The sequence below is a fragment of the Lissotriton vulgaris genome, chromosome 11, assembly GCF_964263255.1.
Source record: "Lissotriton vulgaris chromosome 11, aLisVul1.2, whole genome shotgun sequence".
Lineage (NCBI taxonomy): Eukaryota > Metazoa > Chordata > Amphibia > Caudata > Salamandridae > Lissotriton > Lissotriton vulgaris.
The window spans coordinates 861,392,443-861,417,892 of NC_141699.1; the positions used below are offsets into that span (position 1 = coordinate 861,392,443).

Sequence of the window (25,450 nt, forward strand, 5' to 3'; positions counted from 1 at the left end):
TAAGCTATTTACCCTGGTCCTAAAAATCCATTACTGAGAGAAAACACAATTTCTGAACAAGGATATTCGAAGTCACACAAAGCCATCTTTGTGTCCTGTGATTTTCTTTTTCGTGGTACATGCCTTACTGAAAGCAAGACCCAGAACCTGTAAAATTGAACCTTGTTTTAAAGTGTCCTGTGATTATTCTGACAGTGTACTAATATTCTACAAGTAGGCGATTACAAACTGGAGCACCCCTACGGTGACAAGCTGACCTATTCTAAAACATCAAAAGTAAATAGCATGTTGGACAACCGATTTTTAGGTGATGTTCGAACCATAGATACATAGAGAATCTTGTACAGTCGGATCCTCCACATAGCTAATGTCAATTCTCTCCTCTATCTATGAATGACCATCAGGTTTAAGCTCCATGCATATAACTTTCTGGCTCTATTATAGACTGGAGGTTCCATACTTTTGGCTATATGATGTTGTCTTTTTTCCAAATAATAATGAACGATCTTTACACAGTTCTTGGTGGCCCGGGATTCCGGCCTGGGTTTTCAGATGTTAGTAATATGATGTGACTATGAACTAGTAGTAGCGCGTTAAAAAAATCAGTAATTCCAGTTTCTTGCTAGCCTTGCTTATGTTCTCCTGTGTTCTTTCTCATGCAGGTAGACAAACACATTCGGCGGTTAGATGCGGACCTAGCACGATTTGAGGCAGACCTAAAGGAGAAACTGGATGGGAATGACTTTGATAGCCCTGCAGGACGAGGCCTAAAGAGTGAGTGCGAGCTTCAAGTAGTTGGAAGTCTTTAATTAAACCTGTGGCTACAGTAGAGGCAGCAGGGAAAGCTGTACACATCTCTATATAGTCTTCAGGATTAATCATGCGTTGGAGTAAAATCACACCGTTGCCTCGAGGGAAGTTCTCAACTAAGTAAGGCATCTTGGTGACTGGGGGTAGAAGCTGTTACCGAATTGTAGCTAGAGAGTTATTTGGGTATACTTGAAAACGACAGACCTACATGGAATATTATACCATTTGCATATCTAAATTTACTTCTGACCCAGCTAACTTCTAAATGTGGATGACTAACAGCTTCAACCACTGTGTGTATGTTTGTTGCACACTAGGCACTAATGTAAGTGGTGTATTGATAGTTGTGAAGTGTGTCACAGTTTATACAATATGCATACTATAATTTATGTTTGCATGTGCTTCTTGTGTTCAAAAATCTGATTCATAAAGCAACAGTATATGACAATAGAGAAAGTTTTCCGAGCTGCAAATCATCTCAAATAATTAGGTCACTGGAAGGACTTGACTAAGCAGAACTAAGCAGAACTTTGCATAGTGAACGAATTTCCAATCCATCATGGGTCTTGAAAGAGCAGCGAGCATTCAACGTTGTTATATGTTTCTCCCAATCAACTATTTATACCTAAAACTTTAAATCAATCAAACAGAAAGACGACAGAACCTCAGATCGAACTTGAAGATCATATCTCGGTGGATAGGATAAGCTATATATTTTAAGTCATTGATGGTAACAGATTGCATGAAACTCTTCCCCCCCCCCGCCCCCCCCCCCACAAAAAAGTACATCCACTTTGGAGGCCAGGCTATGTGACTAACCCTTGCTGCACATGGCAGTTGGCCACCAGCGGAGAGTTGGGCTCATGGTCTGGTTGAAGACCGTGCACTGCATGGGTTTTCTGCCTGTGAAGGGTAGGGTGCAGGACTTGGAGCCCAGACACTCCTCCCAACTCTACTTTGCAAGGTCCAATGGTGTGTACAGCAGGAGTTAGCCGGTGGCGGAAGTGTAGGGGCTGGGAACTCTTTAACATGGCGTATGATGAACCCCCCCCCCCCCAAACATTAACTGAAACAACTGATGTTTAAAGTAAAGATACGATTAGCTCGGCTTACAACACCACAGCATCTGACACATAACATATAACATCACACCAAAGCACCACAGCCTGGATTTACCAATGAAGAGGGACTGGTAGTTTGCCTGGTCTGTGTTGCAGGACTTCCTGGTGTAACTATCCATCAGGCACTCCATTCCTGGGGTGGTATTGCTTGGAAATCTATTCAAGTGGTGAGGACTCTGCAGGTAGAAGTATTAATCAGAAGATAAACCTACTTACCTTCAGTAACAAGTTTCTGGTGAATAGTCTGTCTCTCTGAATATTCCTTAGAAATGCCACCCACCTCACTGTTTTTGGAAAGGTACGGGCCACAGCATAAAGATGCCAGTCCTTTTGCTGTTGCATATTACATTCACATCCTGATGTCATTCTGGTCCTTCTGCTTTTGCTGTGTTGAAAAAAATGGATGGAAAACTGACTTCGCCTCTTTGGTCTAGGCTCCTTGTTGTCCCTATGATGACACAAAAACTCACTTCTAGTGCCAAAATGAAGCTAGTGTCCTCTACCAGCGAGGGAGTGCAATCTAAAAACAATCTGGAACAGCCTGATGCCTCAAAGAATATTCAGTAGGTGAGTAATATGCAGCTAGAGTATCCACCAGAAACATTATTACTAAATGTAAGTATATTTTTTTGTTTGAAACCTTCGTTCTGATAGTATGGTCAAAATAATCCACTTTAAAATGCTGTGTTGCTGAGACACATCTAGACATTCCTAGTGAATCCTGAACCATATAATCATAATAAAACCTCTACCTTTACAAGATGCCATATCACAATATAGGAGGAGCTAGTATATATAAGACAGTCCTACTAACTTTTTTAGGGTGTCACCACATCATTAACAATAACTACATGGTCTTTTTCAGGGGTTCCTTATTATTAGACATAAGCACTGAACTGTACTGCCCACGTGCTGGATCACTTTGCAAAATATATATACATCTATATATGTGCAAGTTCTTTTGAAATACAGAAAGGCACATATATGTATAAAAACAAAATAATAGGCTCGGCAGTCCAAAAAGGGCTATGAATGGCCAAATTTCATGGGTTTCATTTTTAAAAACTTCTCCACCTGTGTTAGTATCGTCACTGTATCAAATGTGACTCGAAATACCCGTCACAAACCTCTTTAAAAAAAGGGTAAATAAAGGGAGTGCAGGACAGTGCTAGCACATAGGCTGCACAGCTTGAGTAATAAAACTGGGACTGTGCCTTTAATGGTCTCACCCTTACTCCAGTATTTCTTCATGCTCCAGAGGTTGCTGTTACGTCAGTTCGTTTTTCCACCTCCTGTCAACAGGATCCTTGAGCAGTGAGCGCGGCCTTTTTGGCTTATTGTCTCTAAAAACCTTTTTCAGATATGGTCCCGCTCTCGAAGACTAGAGATGTTTTTTCCTTATTTTCTGACAGAAATACGCCATATTTTCCAGTTAGACTGCCTTTGTTTTTTGTAAAGTGCTAATGCATCTTATATGTTCTTGAAGAGCACCTTGCAGACATTTTAAATAATGTTCATAAGAACTCTGAAAGATAGGCAGAAGAGTTGACTGCTCAGTCTACAGGAATTGCCTCCAGGAACAGCCTCGGGACATTGAGATGGATGAGAAGAGCATTATCCATCTACCTCAACACATTCATCTTGCTCTAGGGACTGCCCAAGATGTTGATCTAAAGAGCACAAGAAAACACACAAAAAACAATGTTTCTGATGAACTTCAGGGTCTATGAGTTTGAGGACAGGCACTGTAGCCACATGCTCATGAGTGAAACATGGTTCCTCAACATTGAGAGGACACAGCACGTCGAGACCAAGACCTCCATCAATGTCAAGACCACCACTATCGACACCTAAAAAACATCTTCATCTCCTTCTCCATTACAGAGGCATGCAGCAGATTGGATCCGCCACCTTAAAAGATAGACAGTGCGTTCATATTCAGAGTATTACCTCTTCAGATTCACAGTACTTCATAGAGTATTCATTCATGAGGGATCTGACGCCTAGGGTTAGTCAGTCCCCCAAGTCCTTCTCCCTGAAATACATATTGCATTTTCACCAGTGCCAATGGCTAATCCCGTTTTGTCACAGCGACCAAGGTTACTAGTGGTCCCACAGTTTCCATCTAGGCTTGCGCATAAAGAGACTCCATGGATGTAGATATCCAACAAAATTTAGATGCCCAGAAAGATCGAGATTCCCATCAAGATGCCACAGATCTCACGCAGGGCATTTAGGTGACAACGCTATTCACCATCAGCACATTACTCTATGCACTCCCCTATTAGAGATTATGCTCCAACACTTTCTGATTCACTACCAGCCACATTATCACCAATATATGACATTTATACCTTTATTGAAGTATTGGGAAGGGGACTTAAAGTGAAAACATCCCAATCCTAATGGCTAGTAGGTTTTGAAACTCTTCACCACAGGGCGCTGTTGTCCTTGGTGGCAGGGCTTTTGGAACTTGCCATGCAGCTGTTTCTGGCACCACCCTCTGTAAAAGCTGTACCTTCCATATTGATGGAAAAATTTAAAGCATCAGATCGAGACCCTTTATTTTTTTTAGATCAGATCCTCCTCCCGATTCAGTGATAATTTCTGCCAGAAAGAAATCTCACACTGTTGCTTCTTTATATATTGTTCATCCTGACAAGGAGAGTGAACATGTGGATTCAGTGGGGGAAACAATTGTGGCATAGTGGTGACTAGCATGAAAACTGCAATTGCCTTATTAGGCCGATATGACAGATCTCTGTGAGACTCAGCAAAGATTCACTCTAAAGTTGCCAAAGGAAGACAGAGAGGAATTTCTGGAAATCCTAAAGGAGGGCATGATGGTTTCAAATAAGGTCATAAGTGCAGCAGCTAACGCTTTTGAAATTTCCTGGATATTGTAATGGAATTTCCCTTAAAAGCAATGTCGGGTTCATTCTGACAGGCTTGAAATCAGAACCATAGCAAAGAATTATAATCCTTCCTTTTTCAGGAAATCCACTTTTTGGATCTCATTCAGATGATGAGATGGTCCGAATGAAAACTGAACTGGACACACTAAAAGTTGTAGTACTTGAAAAGAAAAAAAGAATATAGAAGAAGCCACAAGCCTCATGATAGAAGGTATTTCATACAAAGGGTTAAGGCCCCTCAACAGCAACAAAGGCAGACTTATCACCCCAGAATGACTTCTAGAGACAAAGAGGAGTACAACAAACATTGTCCGCTGCAGGGAAACAATGAGATTTTCTTTCCCTCCTCGCCTTCAGTTACTCTGGTTGGAGGAAGCATTTCATATCATCTCAAAGAATGGCAAAACATAACAAAATACTAGTGGTTCTTGAATATGTTTCAGAAAGGATATTCTCTCGAATTTAAATCTCCTCCACCTACAATGCCACTGAAAAATTTCTTTCATTATCATATAGATTTGCTTCGTGCGGATGTGAACTCCCTATTTGAAAAGGATACTGTGGAGGAAGTACCTTCTACCAAAAAGGAATGGGAATTTGTTACTTTCTGGTGCAAAAGAAAGGCAAACAATAGGAAGTTAGACCCAGTCGCAAATCGAGACTAAGAAATAAATGGATAAAGAGAGAATCAGGAATACTGAACTTTCATCAAACCCACAGTGGATTCGATATGCATAATAGATCTTTAAGGCACATGTTTCAACATTCCAATCATTCCTAAGATTCGTGGTAGTGAAACATCACTCACAGTTCATAGTGCTCCCCTTCAGCCTCAAGTCAGCTCCTCGCACCTTTTCAAAGTGTATGGCAGTGATTCAAAAACAAAAGATTTTTGCCTACCCATTTATGGATGATTGGTTAATAAAAGCAACAGCTTGATATATAGTAAGGTAACATTGCTGTATGCCAAACATCTAGCAGAACCAGGGCTTGAAATTGAAAATCAACTTTCAAAAGTTAACCATCCTGTCAGACAAATGATTCACTATTTGAGAGCGACACTGGACAACATTGTTGCAAAAAAGTTTCTTTCAAAGGAGGGACTCAAATCTATAGAGCAGAATTATTGAAGTCTGAACCACACACTCCATCCAACAGCACATCTCATTTCCTCATTGATGAGATCAATGGCATCATGCATTTTTCTTAGACTTATTGGCAGTCTTCACATGAGGCCGTTAACACAATGCCTGGAACATCAATGCAACCAGAAATCAGAAGCTGGATGAACAAATTAACATTATCCCAACTAGTCAATCCCTTGGTGGTGCAAAGCAAATAATATACTGAAAGAGGCTGCATTCCTTAAGGATATTCCTTCTCTGAGATTATAGTTATAGATGCAGGTACAGGGAGCATGGACAGAGAAAAAGTTCTATCACATACATTTGTTGGAGGTGAGAACTGTCCATCTAGCTCTGTAATCATCCTTTTCTTAATTTAGAACACATTCACCTCTTGTTCATATGGACAAAATATTCCCTGAAAAACCAGGGAGGAACACGCATGAGGCAATTGTCCTTGGAGGCTCATACCATTTGTGAATGGTTGTTTGGCAAGGAATCTAACATACAGTGGTCTGTTTGCCAGGCATTTCGAATGCGTAAGCAGATATCTTAGTAGTTTGATACAACAGAATCATAACTGGATCCTCAGTGACCAAGTACCACACCCTCCCCCAGCCCCTAACCTGTACCACAGGAATTATATTGTAAGAGCTTTGTATAGCATGAACATGGCCCGAAGGTATCCAAGCGCTTTACAGAGTGAGCTTAACATACAATAACATGAGGAACCTAGAGAATAGATAAAAAATATGTACAGTAATGCTAAAAAGGAGAAAACGGTACACAGTGGGATATGCAAACAGAATAGCAACAAGTATCTGAGTTACATATTGCATAAACAAAAATACATAGCAACATTATAAAAAAGAAGAATCTAATAGACAGTAGGACAAGTGAACACAACAGTTCTGGGGTAGCTGAGTTAGGGAGATGTGAGGGAGGGTAGAGTAGATGCATAGTTTTTTAACGAGGTTGAGAACAAACCTGACATCTTAGCACGTATTATCATGACAACTTAGTGATTTACAGAGTGAACCCAACAGCAATAGCACGAAGTACACAGAGAGTAGATAAAAATATTGAGGAATTGTAAAAAAAAAGAGTAAACAAAATAGAGTGCATGTTACAGAGTGACAAGAGGCAGCAATCAGAAAGAGGTCAGGGTCTGGACAGGGAACGAGGGCATGGCCAAGTCCTCAGTGAGAGAGGAATTTGTTGGATAGAAAACGTTTTACTTCTTTCCTGAAGAGGGATGTGTTGCATCTGATCTCAGAAGGAAGAGAGTTCCAAATATTTGGTACCATTCCAGAGAAGGATTGGTTGTTGGTTTTTTTTTCTTGAATTTTGAGAAGTAAGGAGCTCGTTCTGGAGGGTCTGTTTCCACCCGAAAGAGTCAATTCCTGGGACAGGTAGGAAAGGGTATTATGGTGCAGCACTTTATACGTCATGCAAGCAATTTTGAAGTGCATCCTGGCTTTGAGTGTTAGTCAGTTGAGAACTCGAAGGCCAGGGGTAATGTAATCACTTTCTTTAGATCCCAGTGATGAGCCTGGCTGCTGCATTAAGTGGAGCATTTAGAGGAGGAAGTGAGGTTTTCGGAAGGGCCACAAGGGTTGTTCTCCAGTAGTCCTGTTTTGACAGCACAAGTGCATGAATCGCAATGCATGTTTGCAGATCTACAACTCAATTAATGTTTTGGAACTTTGACATGCCTATACAAATTGACATTTTAACTGCAAGCAGCCCTTGGAGGGTAAGTGGTTGCACGAATGGCACTGAGAATGTTATGGTTGTTATATTGTAGAACAAAACATAATAAAAAAAGTTTACACACAAAATGGCAACGTATAACAAAAGTTCAGAGACCGGGGTTACCTCAGAGAAATCTTTTTGCAGATGCAAACAACAAAAAATGGCCAGATTTCGCTTCATGATATTACTAACGAGGCATCATGGGGCATGCCCTTTTGATCAATTGGTCAGGGATATGTCTGTGCTTTTCCTCTCCTCCCACTTAATGCAAGTGTTGATAAAACAGTTTTTCCGAAGCAGTAATGATTATAATAGCCTTGGGGTGGCCTTAGCAGTGGTGGTACATAGGTCTGCTTCATGTATCAGGGAGACCACACAGAAAGCTGCGGCGCAGACCGGACCGTCTGTTTTTTGGCCAGATTCCATATCCCAATCTACCATTGATGACCTTAGCGGTCTCGCTCCTGAATTCTTGAACAACAGCATTTAGATGTTCCACAAGAATGTATGATCATCTTGAGAGGCTAAGAGATCCTCCACTAAGGATTCATATGCTTTCAAGGGGAAGAGATTCTGCATCCTGCAAATTTTAATTAACTATTACACTATTGTATGCCAGGTGGTGGAGGTTTTCCTACATCTTTTGCACCTGGCAAGATCTGGCCTCTTTTTCCTCCATAAAAAGTTAATATTGCTGTAATTAACACATATAGGAAATCTCCTTCATAGACCTTTTCCCTTAAAATAGTTGTAATGAAAGATTTCTTAGGAGGTAAGAAAGCTTTCCATCCCATTTGAACCCCTTCTTCCCCATGGGAAATGAATATCGTGCTTTCAAAATGTATAAGTCCTCGTTTTGAACCTATTGTAACTCTGCAACATTTATCATGGAAAACAGCCTTCTTTGTAGCTATTTACGTCTGTTCGCTGTGTCAGTTAACCCCTTGGATGCTCATGACAAGGTCAGCTCGTCATGTGGAGAAGTGTGGCTCACTGGTTAGAGCAGGCAGACCCTGAAGCAGAGGTCAGACCCGGGACCAGGGTTCAATTCCCGACGTGGCAGGGTCTTGAGCTCAAATGTCCACGGACTCGATAATTCTCGCTTCGGTGCCTGACCTAATCATGGGTTCACACTCTGCAACTCTGGGCATTAAGCTTGCTTAATCTCCACAACGGCCCCCCGCGGCGGGATGCCTGGCTTTCACCTTGGGGATGCCCAGTAGGGGCTATCTCACAGGGAAAAGCCAGGACGGGTTCCCAAGGCAAGCGCTTAGAGACCCCTGGGTGATAAGCGCTATATAAATCCAATATACAATACAATACAATACAATGAGGCACGGTTGAGCTGTGCTTATGACGAGCTGACCTTGTCATGAATAAAGGGATTCATGGAATGTCAGCACAGGAGGGGAAACTCCCCTAGCAGCCAAGGTGTTAAATTCAAGTGTTATGCTCTAAAGAGCCTTATATTAGTTTTACATCAGAACAGGTTTGAATGGGACTTTATCCCTCCCTCCTTTCTTCAAAAGGTAGTGGCAGATTCTGATATCAATCAGGCAATCTCTTTATCAGCCTTTTTCTCAAAGCCATCCTATCAGGCAGAAAGAGTCCTTCATTCAATGGATGTCAAGTGAATATTATCATTTTATCTTGATAAGACAAAAGAGATCAGACAATATGGCCAGCTTTTGTGAACTGTGATCCACTTAGGACCAGTCGCTCTACTTAAAAAGAATCCTTTTCCAGGTGGATTGTCTCCAATTTCTGTTACCAGTTAACTAAAAATCCCTCTCGAGTATGCCTAAAGCTCACTCAACGAGGAGGAAAGCTGCAACTCTGGATCTACCCAAAAAAATACCCATCTCAGAAATATGTAAAGTCGCTTCCTGGAGATCAATACACACATTTAACAGATACTGTTGTTTGAATTCAGATTTAAGAGCAGATGCCCAAATAGGTGAGGCCTCTTTAAGTCTTTTCTGGTCAAGTATGGGAACTGTACTGCTTTTTTTCTTGTCTGTGTTTTTTTGTAGTTGGACAAGCTTGCTATTCTCTCTAGTGCTTATGACTATTGATTAAGATCCCCTGGAAGAGAAGCAAAGGTTCTTACCTGTAATCCTAGTTGTCTTCCAGGGCAATCCTTATCAAACATATGAGCAAAACTCCCACCTCCTTGGACAAGAGTTTAAGGCAGAAGTTTCTATTCTGTCTATGGCCTTTATCTCTGTAAAAACAATGAAAAAAAAACATATAGAGAGCAATATAATTACAAAAAATCCACGATCAAATATTGAAGTCCGCAAATAATCCAATTCCACTGCAAGCTTCCTTTTAGATCCAGTCTTTTATTGGTTTACGTTGTCTTTAATTTCCTTCTTCTTTTTATTTCACAATCAATTTTTCAAGAAGACAGTAACAGAATGTATTATCAAACGTATACTCCACAGCTACGTGTTTCGTCCCTCATGGGACATCATCAGGGCTTCAAAGAATTTCTAGTGCTTGGACGAAAAATATTTTTTAGTCCCAGTTAGTGTCTCCTTCCGTTCCTGATTCCTATTCCTGGTCTTATATCCAAGATCCCTCTATCTCAGATCCTTGATGTAGTTTGGTTTATAAATCTCCTCAATGATCCTTCAGTATTCTCCAGACTATTTTTCACTAATACCTCAAAAACTTATATCAATGCTAACCCATTCCTACTCCTGGTCTGACAGCCAACGACCCTCTGTCTTACAGCCAAGATGAATTGTCCTTTATAAGTCTCCTCTATTATAGTTCAATATTCTTCATTCAACAGTATTACTTCCCAAATAACCTAAAAAAAAAACAAATTCAATTGAACTATGGTCCAAACAAATCCGATCCCTGGTTCTAAGCAACTATTCTTGTCAAGTTCGTCCAATCTTCTAAATGCTCTAGTCAGGCGCTCGTCCTGCTCACTCGATAGCCTGGCTCGATAATTCCCGCTGCTTTATTAGATTATTGTAAGGGGAGTTCAGCACGGGAGGAGTGTAATACACTGATACAATGGAGGATGATTGGGAGAAAGGCAGGAATTTAGCTACAATTAGGAAATAACTCACCGTTGTGCACAGGTCTGACCCTCATCGTTAAGAGTGTTTTTAGAGGCAGGAAGCAGGTTAGCGCTCTAGTCTGGCTGTCCTGCCCCTTACTTAATGAGGGAACGACAGCGTCCGCGCTGTGGATACAGGTCTGTCTGTGGAACCGACAGACGCATCCATTTGGAAAATTCAGCTATCAGGTGTTTGGCACGTGAGGTTCCTGGAGCTACCGCTAAATCCTTGTATTCATTTTACGTGTATTTAAAAAAAAAAAATGTTTTTAATTTGAAGTCCTAGTGAGCATTTCATTTTTGTGTATTTGCCTTACCTGATACATCTTGTTGCCCACCCCGGTCCGCCGCGTCCATTGTGGGAGTTTGTTTGCAGAGGGTGAGGAGCCCAGCACTTCCGGGCACTGCAGGAAGAGCAGGTTAGTGCTCTAGTCTTGCTGTCCTGCCCCTTACTTAATGAGGGAAGGACAGCGGCCGCACAGCGGACGCGCGCAGCGGGCGCGCCAAAGACAAGCCCGTCTGCGCCCGTCCGCGGCCGGACACGGCCAGGGGCCAGAATCCCTGCCCAAAAAAACACAGTGGGACCTAATAGCCTTCAGTTTACGCAAGAACAGCTGATACGCTGGTGCCCTATTACTAAAGAAGCATGCAGGCACAGTATGCATGCAGAAATGATGCCTTATCAGTGTAAGGTATGCCTCTATGACCCCTTAGTTCCTTTGGGTGACGAGAGGGAGATAGAGAAACTAAGCATGATTCAGGTGAATTGCCGCTCCCTTGAAAAGCACAGATTGGAAATCTATGATCTTTTAACGGATTACCAGCCGGACGTGCTGTTTTTAACGGAGACCTGGCTAGATGAGGCGTCCGCCCCGGAGATTCTGGAAGCCCTCCCTCACGAATATGGCTTATTGAGAGTTGACCAGGGGGCCCAGCGAGGGAGTGGAATAGCACTGGCGCATAAACTGGAGTTGACATGCGTCCTAGAATCAGTGAACATCACTAATAGTGAAGCAGGTTTCTTCTCTATTAAAGTTTCCCCTAATTACACCATAAATGGCTATCTTATTTACCGTCCACCAGGGATGTCCACACAATTTGTGGACAGCTTGTTGGAGGTGGTGACTCAACCAGCTCTACGATATAACATACTCCTAATTCTGGGTGATCTGAACCTACATTTTGATGATGTAAGTTGCAAGGAGGCACAAGGGGTTATTGCTTCCATGAAGTCTTTGATGTTTGATCTCCTATCGCTGATACCTACCCATCAAGCAGGTCATCTTCTTGACCCTATTTTTGCTAACTGGGACGACGTGAAGGCACAGTGCCCTATCAGGGTTCCCTGGTCTGACCATTGCCTTATCCCGTTCTCTGTTTTAAGTAGGTCGATAGGGGCGACATCGAGGAGACCCTCATTACCCAAACGTAGGAATTGGACGAAATTTAGCCAAGAAATATTTGAGCTAGCCTTGAAGCAAGACTATCCTCCGTTAAGAGGGACACTTAATGAGGCATGGAAAGCATATGAAGATTGGATGACTAGGGCATTAGATAAAGCACCATCGACTAACAGGGCCCCAGCACATTGCACTAAGTCCGCTCCATTGTTCATTGTTAAGAGCAGCCAAATCCGCTTGTAAAGACCTAGAACGCGCATGGCGTAAAGACTATGTAACGACTCATAAGCTGCAATATAAGAACAGCATAAGGAAGTATCATAGGCTGATAAGGAAAGTGAAAAGAGAATCCTTAAAGGAGAGAATTGAGTTAGCCGAGAACTCTTCTAAGGAACTTTTCTCAATATACAAGGAGCTAACGTTGCCCAATAGAACAGTGGCCCAGGACACTTATTCTGAAGAGGTCTGTGAGTCTATTGCTGACCACTTCGTGAAGAAGGTGGAGAAGATATATGTGTCCTTCCCGACGGGGGCTGGCAAGGACATATCTGACCTTGACGGAAGTACGAGGCACACAATGGATAAATACTTGAATCAGTTCGAGGTTCCTCCTAGATTGGAATTGTTGAGAATCGCGCTTAGCATTCAATCAGGATCTCCCACCGAGGCTGCCCCGCCAAAGATTTTTAGGAGTCAGTTGGAACTCCTGATAAACCATATAGGTCATATGGCTACTCTCTCCTTTCAGGAAAGCTATGTGCCTGATGTTTGGAAAATGGCTCAGGTAATCCTTATAACAAAGAAAGTAAATTTGAATATATCCCAACTGGATAATCTTCGCCCCATTTCGCTCCTTCCTTTCTGTATGAAAGTAGTGGAGAAAATAGTTAATACCCAGCTAATTAAATTTATGGAAGAAGCCCAACTTGTCCACCCTTCCCAATCCGGCTTTAGGGCAAACCACTCAACGGAAACCGCCCTTCTCTTCTCCACAGAGATGCTCCGGCAAAAAGTGGATGAGGTACAGGCAGCTGCCTTGGTATTGCTAGACCTAAGTGCGGCTTTTGATACCGTTTCGCAATCATTGCTGCTAGCCCTTCTCAGTGAGGCTGGAGTGGTAGGATCGGCCTACGATTGGCTGTGCTCATTTCTTGCGGATAGGAGTTTCCAAGTTTACTGCCCCCTGTTTAAATCAGCATCCCGGTCTTTAAGGCAGGGGGTTCCACAGGGCTCTATTTTGAGTCCCACATTTTTCAACCTTTATATGGAACCCCTTGCGAGGATTGTGGAATCATATGGTGTGGGAATTGTATCCTATGCCGACGACACCCAATTGGTGGTTACTTTATCCCAAAGCCCGGTTGAGGCGGCAGCCAACTTCTCCGCCTGTCTAACTGAATTTGCTGGCTGGATGAATAATAATTGCCTCCGCCTTAACGGGAACAAAACCGAGTTGTTAGTGATCGGTAATATACCATCTATTTGGTCGTAGACATGGTGGCCTCTAGAACTAGGTCCTACACCTACTCCTTCTGTCCTTGTGAAGAACTTAGGTGTATACCTGGATACCAATCTCTCCTTTAAACAACACATTGGAAGTATGACAGGCAAATGCAATGGCATTCAGAAAACTCTTCGTAAAGTCTTAGACCTTCTTCTCATTAAAGCAAGGAAAACGCTGATACACGCCTCCCACCTGGACTATGGGAATTCTTTGCTTATTGGTCTGAACAAGAAAGGTATGCACCAACTCCAATGTGTCCAAAATGCGGCCGCAAGACTTGTACTTAACCTGCCCAGGAAGTCATCAGGGAAACGTGCCTTAGCTACCCTTTACTGGTTCCCCATATGGGAACGCATTACGTTTAAAACTATGTGCATGATTACCGTATTGCACAGGGCAAGGGCCCTGCATATCTTCAAAATATGCTGACCGTTTGCCGTCCTAAACGACTCCTGAGATCTCTTGGAAGCATGCAATTTCATGTCCCTCGTATTCGTAAGTGGAATGAACTACCCATTGAACTCCGGATGGAGTTTTCGGAAATAAGGTTCTGCCTGAAACTCAAGACTTACCTTTTCCCTAAGAATAAAATTTGAATCTGTGTCTTTGACCTCTGTCTTCCGCTGATTGCCATGACGACTGCCTCCTTTTGGACTGTATTCACAGCGTGGGTACACACTGTTTATAGTGTAACCAGGTCAAGTCAAGTCAAGTCATAACATTTATATAGCGCACTACATACCCAGAGGGTTTCAAGGCGCTTAGGAAGGGGAGGATGATTATTTGTCAAAAATCCACGTTTTAAGCTGTTTTCTGAACGCTAGGTGATTCTGGGTGAGGCGAAGGTAAGCGGGGAGTGAGTTCCATGTTCTGGCAGCCAGGTATGAAAAGGATCTGCCTCCCATGGTGGTCTTGTTGATGCGAGGTACAATGGCGAGGGCTTGGCTGGAAGAGCGAAGTTGGCGGGAGGGGGTGTAGAAGGACAGTCGAGAGTTGAGGCAATCTGGTCCGATGTCGTAGAGTGATTTGTGTGCGTGGGTAAGCAGACGGAAAGTAATCCTCTTATTGACGGGTAGCCAGTGGAGGTCTTTGAGGTGACCAGAGATGTGTTCGTTGCGTGGGATGTCTAATATGAGCCTGGCTGAGGCGTTTTGGATTCGTTGTAGTTTCTTCTGGAGTTTAGCGGTGGTACCTGCGTAGAGGGTGTTTCCGTAGTCCAGTCGGCTCGTGACCAGGGCATGGGTGACTGTTTTCCTTGTTTCGGTGGGGATCCAGCGAAAAGTTTTTCTGAGCATGCGAAGAATGTTAAAGCAGGAAGAGGATACGGCGCTGACTTGTCTGTTCATAGAGAGTGAAGAATCCAGGATGACGCCAAGGTTCCGTGCGTGGTCTGTCGGGATGGGTGCATTTCCGAGGGCTTCCGGCCACCAGGAGTCGTCCCAAGCAGAGGGGGATTTACCTAAGATGAGGACTTCTGTTTTGTCTGAGTTCAGTTTCAGACGGCTTTGTTTCATCCATTCGGCGACTTCTTTCATTCCTTCGTGTAGGTTAGTTTTGGCGGTGCTGGGGTCCTTGGTGAGAGATAGGATCAGTTGAGTGTCATCCGCGTAAGAGATGATGTTGAGGTTGTGTTGGCGGGCGATGGCCGCGAGGGGGCTCATGTATACGTTGAAGAGGGTGGGACTGAGTGAGGATCCTTGTGGTACGCCGCAGATGATTTCAGAGGCTTCGGACTTGAATGGTGGGAGGCGGACTCTCTGGGTTCTTCCGGTGAGGAACGAGGTGATCCATTCCAGTGCCTTTCCTTGGATTCCGATGTTTCTGAGGCGTTGTAAAAGGGTGCTGTGGCAGACTGTGTCGAAGGCTGCAGAGAGGTCGAGGAGGATGAGGGCGACTGTGTCTCCATTGTCCAGTAGAGTTCGAATGTCGTCTGTTGCTGCGATGAGGGCGGTCTCAGTGCTGTGTTTGGCTCGGAAGCCAGATTGTGAGGGGTCGAGTGATTTGTTGGCTTCGAGGAAGGCGGCGAGCTGGTTGTTGACAGCTTTTTTGATGACTTTGGCCGGGAATGGAAGAAGCGAGATGGGTCGGTAGTTTTTGAGTTCGGTGGGGTCTGCTGTTGGTTTTTTCAGAAGGGCGGTGAGTTCAGCGTGTTTCCAGTCTTCTGGGAAGGTAGCGGAGTTGAAGGAACAGTTGATGACGTCTCGGAGGTGCGGAGCTATGACGGAGTCTGCTTTGTTGAAGATGTGGTGAGGGCATGGGTCTGTGGGGGATCCAGAGTGGATGGAATTCATCAGGCGGATGGTGTCCTCAGTGGAGATTGGGTTCCAGGCGTTAAGGGTGTTAACGAGGGGAAGATGGTCGGCTGATGGTAGGGTGGGTTGGCTTCCAGGTTGGTTGTCAAAGCTGTTGTGGATGTCAGCAATCTTGTTGTGGAAAAAAGAGGCTAGGGAATCGCAGAGGGTTTGAGAGGGGGTGATGTCGTTGGAGTTGGCCGAGGGGTTGGTAAATTCCTTGACGATGTTGAAAAGTTCCTTGCTGTTGTGGGCGTTGTTGTCAAGTCGATCCTTGAATGCTGTTTTCTTGGCTTTTCGGATCAGTTGGTGGTGAGTACGGATGGCGCTTTTGAAGGCGTCTTTGGTGTTGGTGGATGGGTCTTTTTTCCAGGCCTTTTCAAGGGAGCGGCACAGTTTCTTGGAATTCTTGAGGTCATCGTTGAACCATGAGGCCTTCTTGATGCCAGGTTTGTGTTGACGTTTTTTCAGTGGTGCTAAGGTGTCGGCGGTGTTGGATAGCCAGAGGGTGAGGTTGGAGGCGGCTTCGTTGGCGTTAGAAGAGAGGGCTGGGGAGGTTTGAAGGAGTGATGTGGAGATCTGGTCGGTGGTGATCTTGTTCCAGTTTCTTTGTAGAGTTGGTTGGAGGTGGATGGTGGGTTTCGGCTTGTTGTAGGTGAAGTGAACGCAGCTGTGGTCAGTCCAGAGGAGATTCGTAGTGTGGCTGAAGGAGACATGGTTGCTAGAGGTGAAGATGGGGTCGAGTGTGTGACCTGCGATGTGGGTGGGTGAAGTGACCAGTTGTTTAAGTCCGAGGTTGGCGAGGTTGTCCAAGAGGGTGGCGGTGTTGCGGTCGTTGATCTTTTCAAGGTGAAAGTTGAGGTCTCCCAGAAGGATGTAGTCTTTGGAGGGGAGCGCGTGTGGGGTGATGAAGTCCGTGATGTCTTCACTGAATTTTGCGCGGGGTCCTGGTGGTCTGTAGAGGAGGGTGCCTCGGAGTGTGGTTTTGGGGTCGATGTGGATCTGGAAGTGAAGGTGTTCGGAGTTAGCGAGGTTGTCGTCAGAGCTGGTTGAGATGCGGATTGATTTCTTATGGACGATAGCGATTCCTCCTCCTGTATGGTCGGTGCGGTCCTTGCGTGTGATCTTATAGTCATCAGGGATAGCGATGGCGATGTCAGGGGCGGAGGAAGCGTTCATCCATGTTTCCGTTAGGAAGGCGACGTCAGGAGAGATGGTGTCTAGTAGGTTCCAAAGGTCAATGGCGTGCCTGTGGACCGAGCGGGTGTTGAGAAGGATGCATTCTAGGTGGTTGGGGTCGGTAATCAGTGTTGTGGTCGCAGCGGAGATGTTGTCAGTGCCGCTAAATTTGCAGGAGAGGCAAGAGAACGGTCCATGGATGCGTCCAGGAGCGGCTTGGACGCAGTTGGGGGCGCGACCGGGGTTAAGGGCTAGGAGGGTGGCGGCATCGTAGGTAGCGCGGGGGGGCTGGGCAGCGCGAGGGGCAGGGGGTCTGGCGCTGGGCGCGGTCCAGGCGCGGACGGGCGTAGACGGGCTTACCTTTGGCGCACCTTCGGCGCGGACTGGGCGCGATCGCTGCGCTTGACCGCTGCGCGGAGAGGCATCTGTCATCTATGGGTAGTGGGAGGGGGAGGGGCGAGGGAGGATCCTATGGGAGGCGGTTGCGTGGTGGAGGGGGCGGTCTCAGGGCAACTACAACAACAGAGCAAATGGCGGCGGCAATAACACACAAGCAGATAGATCGACTTACAGGAAACTTGGAGCGTAATGTAATAAAACACTATTTCAACAGTGAGCAAAGCAGCTTTCATGCACAGCGTTACAAGAACATGAGACTTAGCATAAACAATTGCGCACAACCCGGCAGGCACGTTCTAGCGCTAAGCGTGGGCAGCAGCGCTATGTGGACTGAGTTATAAAGTGAGGAGAGCAGCGTTAGCAAGGCTAATCAGCACAATGAAAACGATACCAGGCAGAGTCAGCGAGGGCAGGAGGGAGCGACCGTGCTCAACCAGGTCGAGGCGGTCACGGCGCTATGGTGGACAGGGGTGAGCCTAAATACAGAGTGGGAGGGAGGATCCTATGGGAGGCGGTTGCGTGGTGGAGGGGGCGGTCTCAGGGCAACAACAACAACAGAGCAAATGGCGGCGGCAATAACACACAAGCAGATAGATCGACTTATAGGAAACTTGGAGCGTAATGTAATAAAACACTATTTCAACAGTGAGCAAAGCAGCTTTCATGCACAGCGTTACAAGAACATGAGACTTAGCATAAACAATTGCGCACAACCCGGCAGGCACGTTCTAGCGCTAAGCGTGGGCAGCAGCGCTATGTGGACTGAGTTATAAAGTGAGGAGAGCAGCGTTAGCAAGGCTAATCAGCACAATGAAAACGATACCAGGCAGAGTCAGCGAGGGCAGGAGGGAGCGACCGTGCTCAACCAGGTCGAGGCGGTCACGGCGCTATGGTGGACAGGGGTGAGCCTAAATACAGAGTGGGAGGGAGGATCCTATGGGAGGCGGTTGCGTGGTGGAGGGGGCGGTCTCAGGGCAACAACAACAACAGAGCAAATGGCGGCGGCAATAACACACAAGCAGATAGATCGACTTACAGGAAACTTGGAGCGTAATGTAATAAAACACTATTTCAACAGTGAGCAAAGCAGCTTTCATGCACAGCGTTACAAGAACATGAGACTTAGCATAAACAATTGCGCACAACCCGGCAGGCACGTTCTAGCGCTAAGCGTGGGCAGCAGCGCTATGTGGACTGAGTTATAAAGTGAGGAGAGCAGCGTTAGCAAGGCTAATCAGCACAATGAAAACGATACCAGGCAGAGTCAGCGAGGGCAGGAGGGAGCGACCGTGCTCAACCAGGTCGAGGCGGTCACGGCGCTATGGTGGACAGGGGTGAGCCTAAATACAGAGTGGGAGGGAGGATCCTATGGGAGGCGGTTGCGTGGTGGAGGGGCGGTCTCAGGGCAACAACAACAACAGAGCAAATGGCGGCGGCAATAACACACAAGCAGATAGATCGACTTACAGGAAACTTGGAGCGTAATGTAATAAAACACTATTTCAACAGTGAGCAAAGCAGCTTTCATGCACAGCGTTACAAGAACATGAGACTTAGCATAAACAATTGCGCACAACCCGGCAGGCACGTTCTAGCGCTAAGCGTGGGCAGCAGCGCTATGTGGACTGAGTTATAAAGTGAGGAGAGCAGCGTTAGCAAGGCTAATCAGCACAATGAAAACGATACCAGGCAGAGTCAGCGAGGGCAGGAGGGAGCGACCGTGCTCAACCATAAATGTTTATTATTATTATTATTATTATAATTTAGATTATTGTAATGGGAGTGCAGCACGGGAGGAGTGTAATGCACTGATACAATCGAGGATGATCGGGAGAAACATTTACCTACAATTAGGAAAGAACTCACCGGTGCGCACAGGGCTGACCCTCATCGTTAGAGTGTTATTAGATTATTGTAAGGGGAGTGCAGCATGGGAGGAGTGTAGAACACTGATACAATGGAGGATGATCGGGAGAAAGGCAGGAATTTAGCTACAATTAGGAAATAGCTCACCAGTGCGCACTGGTCTGATCCTCATCGTTAGTGTTATTATATTATTGAAAGGGAAGTGCAGAATGGCAAGAATGAAATACACTGATGCAATGGAGGATGATCTGGAAAAAGGCAGGAATTTGGCTACAATTAGGAAATAACTGGCCAGTGTGCACGGGTCTGACCCTCATCGTTAGAGTGTTATTAGATCTCTGTAAAAACAAACTAAACTGTCACCTCCGTCTGATCTGCTGTCTTCACCTGTAACTTTGTAATACTCAGCATCAGTGATGACGAAAAAAAAAAATAGTTGTGAACGGCTGTTCCATTGGCACCTATGTGGCTTTGTCAATGATAGGGAAGGGAACATCAACAATGACAGCACCATTGAAAGTGAGACCATGTCGACAATGAGATCATTGATTAAGATTAAGACTTCAAGGATGTCCCTCCTTTCGCCATCGGTGATGACGAGGTCATCAGTGGTAAGTACATGACTGATGCACCGTTGAGGACAACACAGTCAACTTTCGGATTTTTAAACACCAGCTCATTTTGAACCCATCAAGGAGCCCTCAAGCTTGTCCATCTGGATTCTACACTTTAAACTGCAGGCAGATGTCAGAGACCAAAATGCTTCGGAGACTGCCTACATCCTACTCAACGGGATGTGCATTACATCCCTGAGTTTGAAGAATAAGACAATAGACAGTTGCGTAACAAAGGCCCCTACACTACCTGCGGAGGGCCCCATTCTGCCCAAGGCCAGTTAATATCTGTGGATGTGGGATACTCAAGGGCTCCTCTTTACGTTCTGCAAGGGTAGGAGGGGGCATTATTTTATGTTATCCCATAGGTCTTTGAGGAAGAGGAAACCTTCCAGGACTACTGTGTACAGCCTTAAACTTTCATAGCTCTATCTTATGAACCTCTCATTACAGTAGAAAGCCAGCAGTTGCCAGAAGCATTTTTATCAACTTTGCAACACACAATGGACGCCATTCAAAGATAACTTCCTATGCAACCTACAGACTAACCTATGCCCGGCCTCTCCTTGCTATCTGTCTTACCTGCTCTCCTTCTGTTGTCACCGCTGGCATCTCTGCCGCCACTCCAGCCCCCATGCCCAGTGGACACACCTCCCAGAGTTGTCGAAGAACCGCTGGTCCCGCTATCTCTTAGGGACATGAGGGACGAAGATTCGACAGATTCTGTGTATTCTGATATGAAGGAACAGGGTGAAGTAACCATAAGACAATGTAGGTAATAAGGAGTGGGATGACTATATCATACCAAAAGAGGGTGACAATTAGCTTGTACACCCAGAATCATCTCCCTATGATGGAGCTCATTTCCATGCCCTAATGTGGAGATGGGCTTCAGTGGAGCAGCAATTCTGCCTGTATGTCTTAAAGGAACAGACATGCAAAGCCATAAGATTGATACCCATACTTCATACTTAACGCTTTTAGTCAAAAAGCAAAAAATCGATTAGGACGCGGGATACAGTTCCTGCAGTGGTACTATGGCTGGAGAAGAATTACAAAGCCTCAAATTTAGTACCCTGCTTGCCATATGAAGCCAGATTCTGTTATAATATCTGTGGACCAAGGCAGATTGAATAACCAAGCAGGATCATCTGTTCCTCCGAACAGAGACAGTTGTGGATATATAATTTGGGCCATAGGGTTAATCAAAGGCAGCAACATCAATTAAAGCTGCAAATGCCTCATGTTGGATCTAACAAACCTGGTGTGGATTTCTGCCAATTTTTTGCCTTCTACTTTTCTGTTTTTGCTGACTGTTTTTCTGGCCTTGGGACTCTGCGCTCTTTAGCACTGCTCTTGGGCTCACTCCCTAAAACATGTTAATATTGGCTTACACCCAATTGCCACATTTCATTTACTTGTACCTCCCAAGTAAAGTGGCACTACATGTGCCCATGACCCGTAAATTAAATGCTACTAGTAGGCCTGCTGCACTGAATGTGCCACCCACCTAACTAGCCCTTTAGACATGCCTCCTGTCTGCCATTGCAGTCTGTGTGTGCAGTTTTGCTACCATTTCGACCTGCCAAATGCACCTTTTGCCAGGCTCAAACCTTCCTTTTTGATACATATAGGTCACCCCTAGGGTAGGCTCTATACAGCCCATGGGGCAGTGTGCAGTGTATTTAAAACATTGGCCATGTACTTTAAGTTTTTCATACCCTGATAGTGAAAAACGTATACATTTGTTTTCCACTACTAAAATGCCTATTTCTCCCATAGGATATCATTTGGTTACATATTATATTTATTAAGTGGCAACTTTCAATTCGGAACAAGGTGGAATATCGTGTTTCATGTCAAAAGAAATGTAATTTAAACCCCTCTTTAATGGTAAATTTGGATTTTAAGTCACAATTCTGAAAATGCCACTTTTAGAAAATTAGTTTTTCTTGTCCTAATCATTTGGTGTCTGCAACCTGTATCCTGGGTCACATGACAAGGGGTAGCTGGCAGTTGGTCTTGTATTACTCCCAGACAGTGAGACAAATCGGGAATAGATTTTGGCAGGATGTGCCATCCCTGACTGGATAGGGGGGAGTAGCTGTCACCTACTGTACTTGCACATCATAAAGGCTTTGCCTTAGCACACTCACAAAGAATTTCACACTAGTCTTTTGGGTCTCCAGACAAGCTGGTACCAGGGCAGGTACACAGGAAAGTCCAGACACCTCAGTGGGTGGAAACCTCCAGAACCTTCTCCTATTTCAAAGCTGACTCCAGGTATAAGTATTGGACCCTCAGACCCACCTCTTTAGTACACTTCTAGACCTTTGGAAGACTCAGAAGGACTGCTGTGCTGCTTTGCTGGAAGAAGGTCTGCTGCCCTGCTGCCTGAAAGATAAGGACTAAACCTGCATCTTGAACCCAGGACCACCAGAGTGACTCCAAAGGCTAGTTGGCTAGCCTCCTGATAAGAGCCTCAGGGACAGAAAAGGCTCCATCCAACTTGAACCCAGCTCCTGGACTTTGTCTGCTGTGAGTCTTGCCCCCAAGTGGTGCCACCCCAGTGTTTAACACTTGAAAGTGGGCATGAAGGTGCTCTGCCATCTCAGCTGTGGTCCAAGCAGAACCCATGCAGAACAACATATTATCTTGCAGCACCGCATTGCAATCGCCGGTGTGTGATGCATACCCGACGTAGGACCCTCGCAGCTCTTTGGAACTGTTTCTTTGCGACACACCTTGAGGCAGGACCTTGTTTCACAGCTCGCAGGCCACCAGAACTACCGCTGCGCAATGCATGGCTACACTGGATCTCGCAAGGCTCCGCAACCAGGATTTAAAGTACTTTATTCATCCGGCTTAACTTAGGTACTGTTTCGAGCTCGTGCTCAGTTAAGGTCGGCCTGAACTTGTGACGTTGCCCCCCACTGGTGCCACCCCAGTGTTTTCACCCTTGAAAGTGGGCATGAAGGTGCTCTGCCATCCCAGCCGTGGTCCAAGAAGAATCCATGCAGCACAACCTATTATCTTGCAGCACCGCATTGCAATCGCCGGTATGCGATGCATACCCGATGTAGGATCGTCGCAGCTCTTTGGAACTGTTAATTTGCGACGCACCTTGACGCAGGACCTTGTTTCACAGCTCGCAGGCCACCAGAACTACCGCTGCGCGATGCATGGCTACACTGGATCTCGCAAGGCTCCGCAACCAGGAATTAATGTACTTTGTTCATCTGGCCTAACTTAGGTGCTGAATACAGCTCGTGCTCAGTTAAGGTTGGCCTACATTTGTGACGTTGTCCCTGTCCAGTGCGACCAGATAACCACAGTCGGCACTTTGTGCTTTTACGCACTATCTTCACTTAAATCTGTAAAATTGCATAGCTCCGGTTCTACTATTTAGATTTTTGTCTTTTTTGGTCTCAAGTAGTTTATTAAATTCTCCTCTGTGGGATTTTTCTTGTGTTGTGTTTTCACTTTATTACTGTTTAAAGTGCTTTATAAATAGTATACACGTTGCCTCCAAGTTAAGCCTGACTGCTTTTGTGCCAAGCGGTTTGCTTGTGACTTCACCCTGACAAGAGCTGTGGTTGCTGCCTTAGTACGGGTTCACCCTACTCAACCAGTAGCCCTATTTCCTTTACCCTAGCAATATAAGGCTGTTATGATTGCCAGATGTGGCATAACATTACATCACTATTTGACCTCATTCCAGAAAATAAGAAACTGCAAAGGCAATCGCCAAGGACAAAACAACAACCTCTCAACCTCTGCAATCATGATTTATGCTGAAGTAGATGTGTTCAACACAGGCTACTTCAGCTGGCATGAGTACCTGTTTTGAGAAGGCAGGAACAGCTCAGGTCAACAGCTGTTCAACCAGAGGTACAAGCACAATCCTTGATATGTCATTTGACAGACTCACTCTGGGTGGAAAACATGGGTGTTGACTAACAAAATATTAAGACAGACAGCGATACAGCAAAATCCCTAGGAGTTCTGCACTATCGACATCCCAGCTCTGCCACTTTTCCAGGCTCACTGAGATTCCAAGCTTACAGGGAAGATTTCAATCAGTATGGAGGTCAAGGCCGACTATATTATCACCCACGACAAACGGACTAGGATCAGGGGTATATACCCAACCGAAATCAAATACAAGGGTATGGCAGATTCTCCTGGTGGATGACAAGCGCCTCTCAAACACGCTCCAACAACAACCAAAAGCAAGCTTGACTCCCTGCACCTGCCCCTCACTACCCCAATCTGAACAGGGGAGGGGAGAATTTCCCATTTTCCCCTCAAAGGGGGGCCTATAATATCGGACCAATAGGTGCAGCAGACTATACACTGAGAACATACATTGGAGCTTGTAAATAAAGCACTTGTCTGTCTGCCCAAGAAAGAACATCATCATGACTTGGGGGAGCTACAACACGAAATCTCTCTTCCCCCAAGGGAGCAATAGAGACAGTACGCTATGGATGTACATTGGAGTTTGTACAGAATCCAACTGTCTGCCTGCCCAAGAAAGAACATTGTCATTCCTCAAGGGAACTGCAACAGGAAATTCTCCTCTTCCTCCTCCTCAAGGGAAAGATAAAAACAATCCAGAGATCCTAGAGTAACTAATGTCTTTTGGTTGGGGGGGCGCTAGAGGGCGCCGGACAAGATGGCCGCACTTACGTGAGGCTCTGTCGAGACCTGATAACATTTGCTAATTTATCCTACCATTTCTCGTGCCTGCACCCTGCAAAAGACGCCGAGTGAACCCCACTGCCAGCGGGGGTTGGATGCGATGCTTTTTTCCGGCGCCTGAGGCGACTTGGTGAGCCCCTGAGGATCGGGACGCTCTGAACCGCGTTTGCGCTGCTGAGGTCTGGCGACCTCGTGGAGGAGAAGCTCTGCTGCCGTCTGCCCTGAGAACGCCGTTGCCTCCTGCGTGAGCCGTCCCGGAGGTGTGGAGTCGGCGGACTGCGGAGGAGAGTCGGTGGCGCAGCACAACAGCGGAGAAGCACCGACGTGGCAGCGGAGCGGACTGAGATCGGCCTGCCGGCTCTGGTGAGTGGGGCGGGGCACTACGCAAGCCCGGGGCTGCGGAGGTGGCACCGGGCATGGTTAGGCCGCGCCGCGCGAGCTAGGGCTGGCGGGGGAAGGGCAGTTGTGCTGCGATAAGCGGAGATGGCGGAGCTGTGACCCAGTGGGGGGTCCTCATCGCCCTGGGCTGTAACGGTGGAGCGTCCCATATACAGCGGAACGGCTGGGGCCCTGAGCTGCGCTGGGAGGCTGGAGACTGGAGACTTGAGCGGCGACCGCCATTTTACCAGGGACTACCAACGGACCGGGAGACCTTGGCCTTAAAGGGGACTCTTGCATAACGAAGCCCCAGT

At 45.7% G+C, this 25,450-nt stretch overlaps 1 protein-coding gene across 1 annotated transcript in view; it reads left to right on the top strand.

Annotated features, from left to right (window-relative positions):
* ING5 (inhibitor of growth family member 5) overlaps positions 1–25,450 on the top strand; it is a 575,011-nt gene that overhangs the window by 364,989 nt on the left and 184,572 nt on the right. Inside the window, exon 4 of the mRNA XM_086944006.1 lies at positions 663–774. Within this exon, the coding sequence (XP_086800132.1) occupies positions 663–774 (112 nt within the window). The remainder of the gene's footprint in view (positions 1–662; positions 775–25,450) is intronic.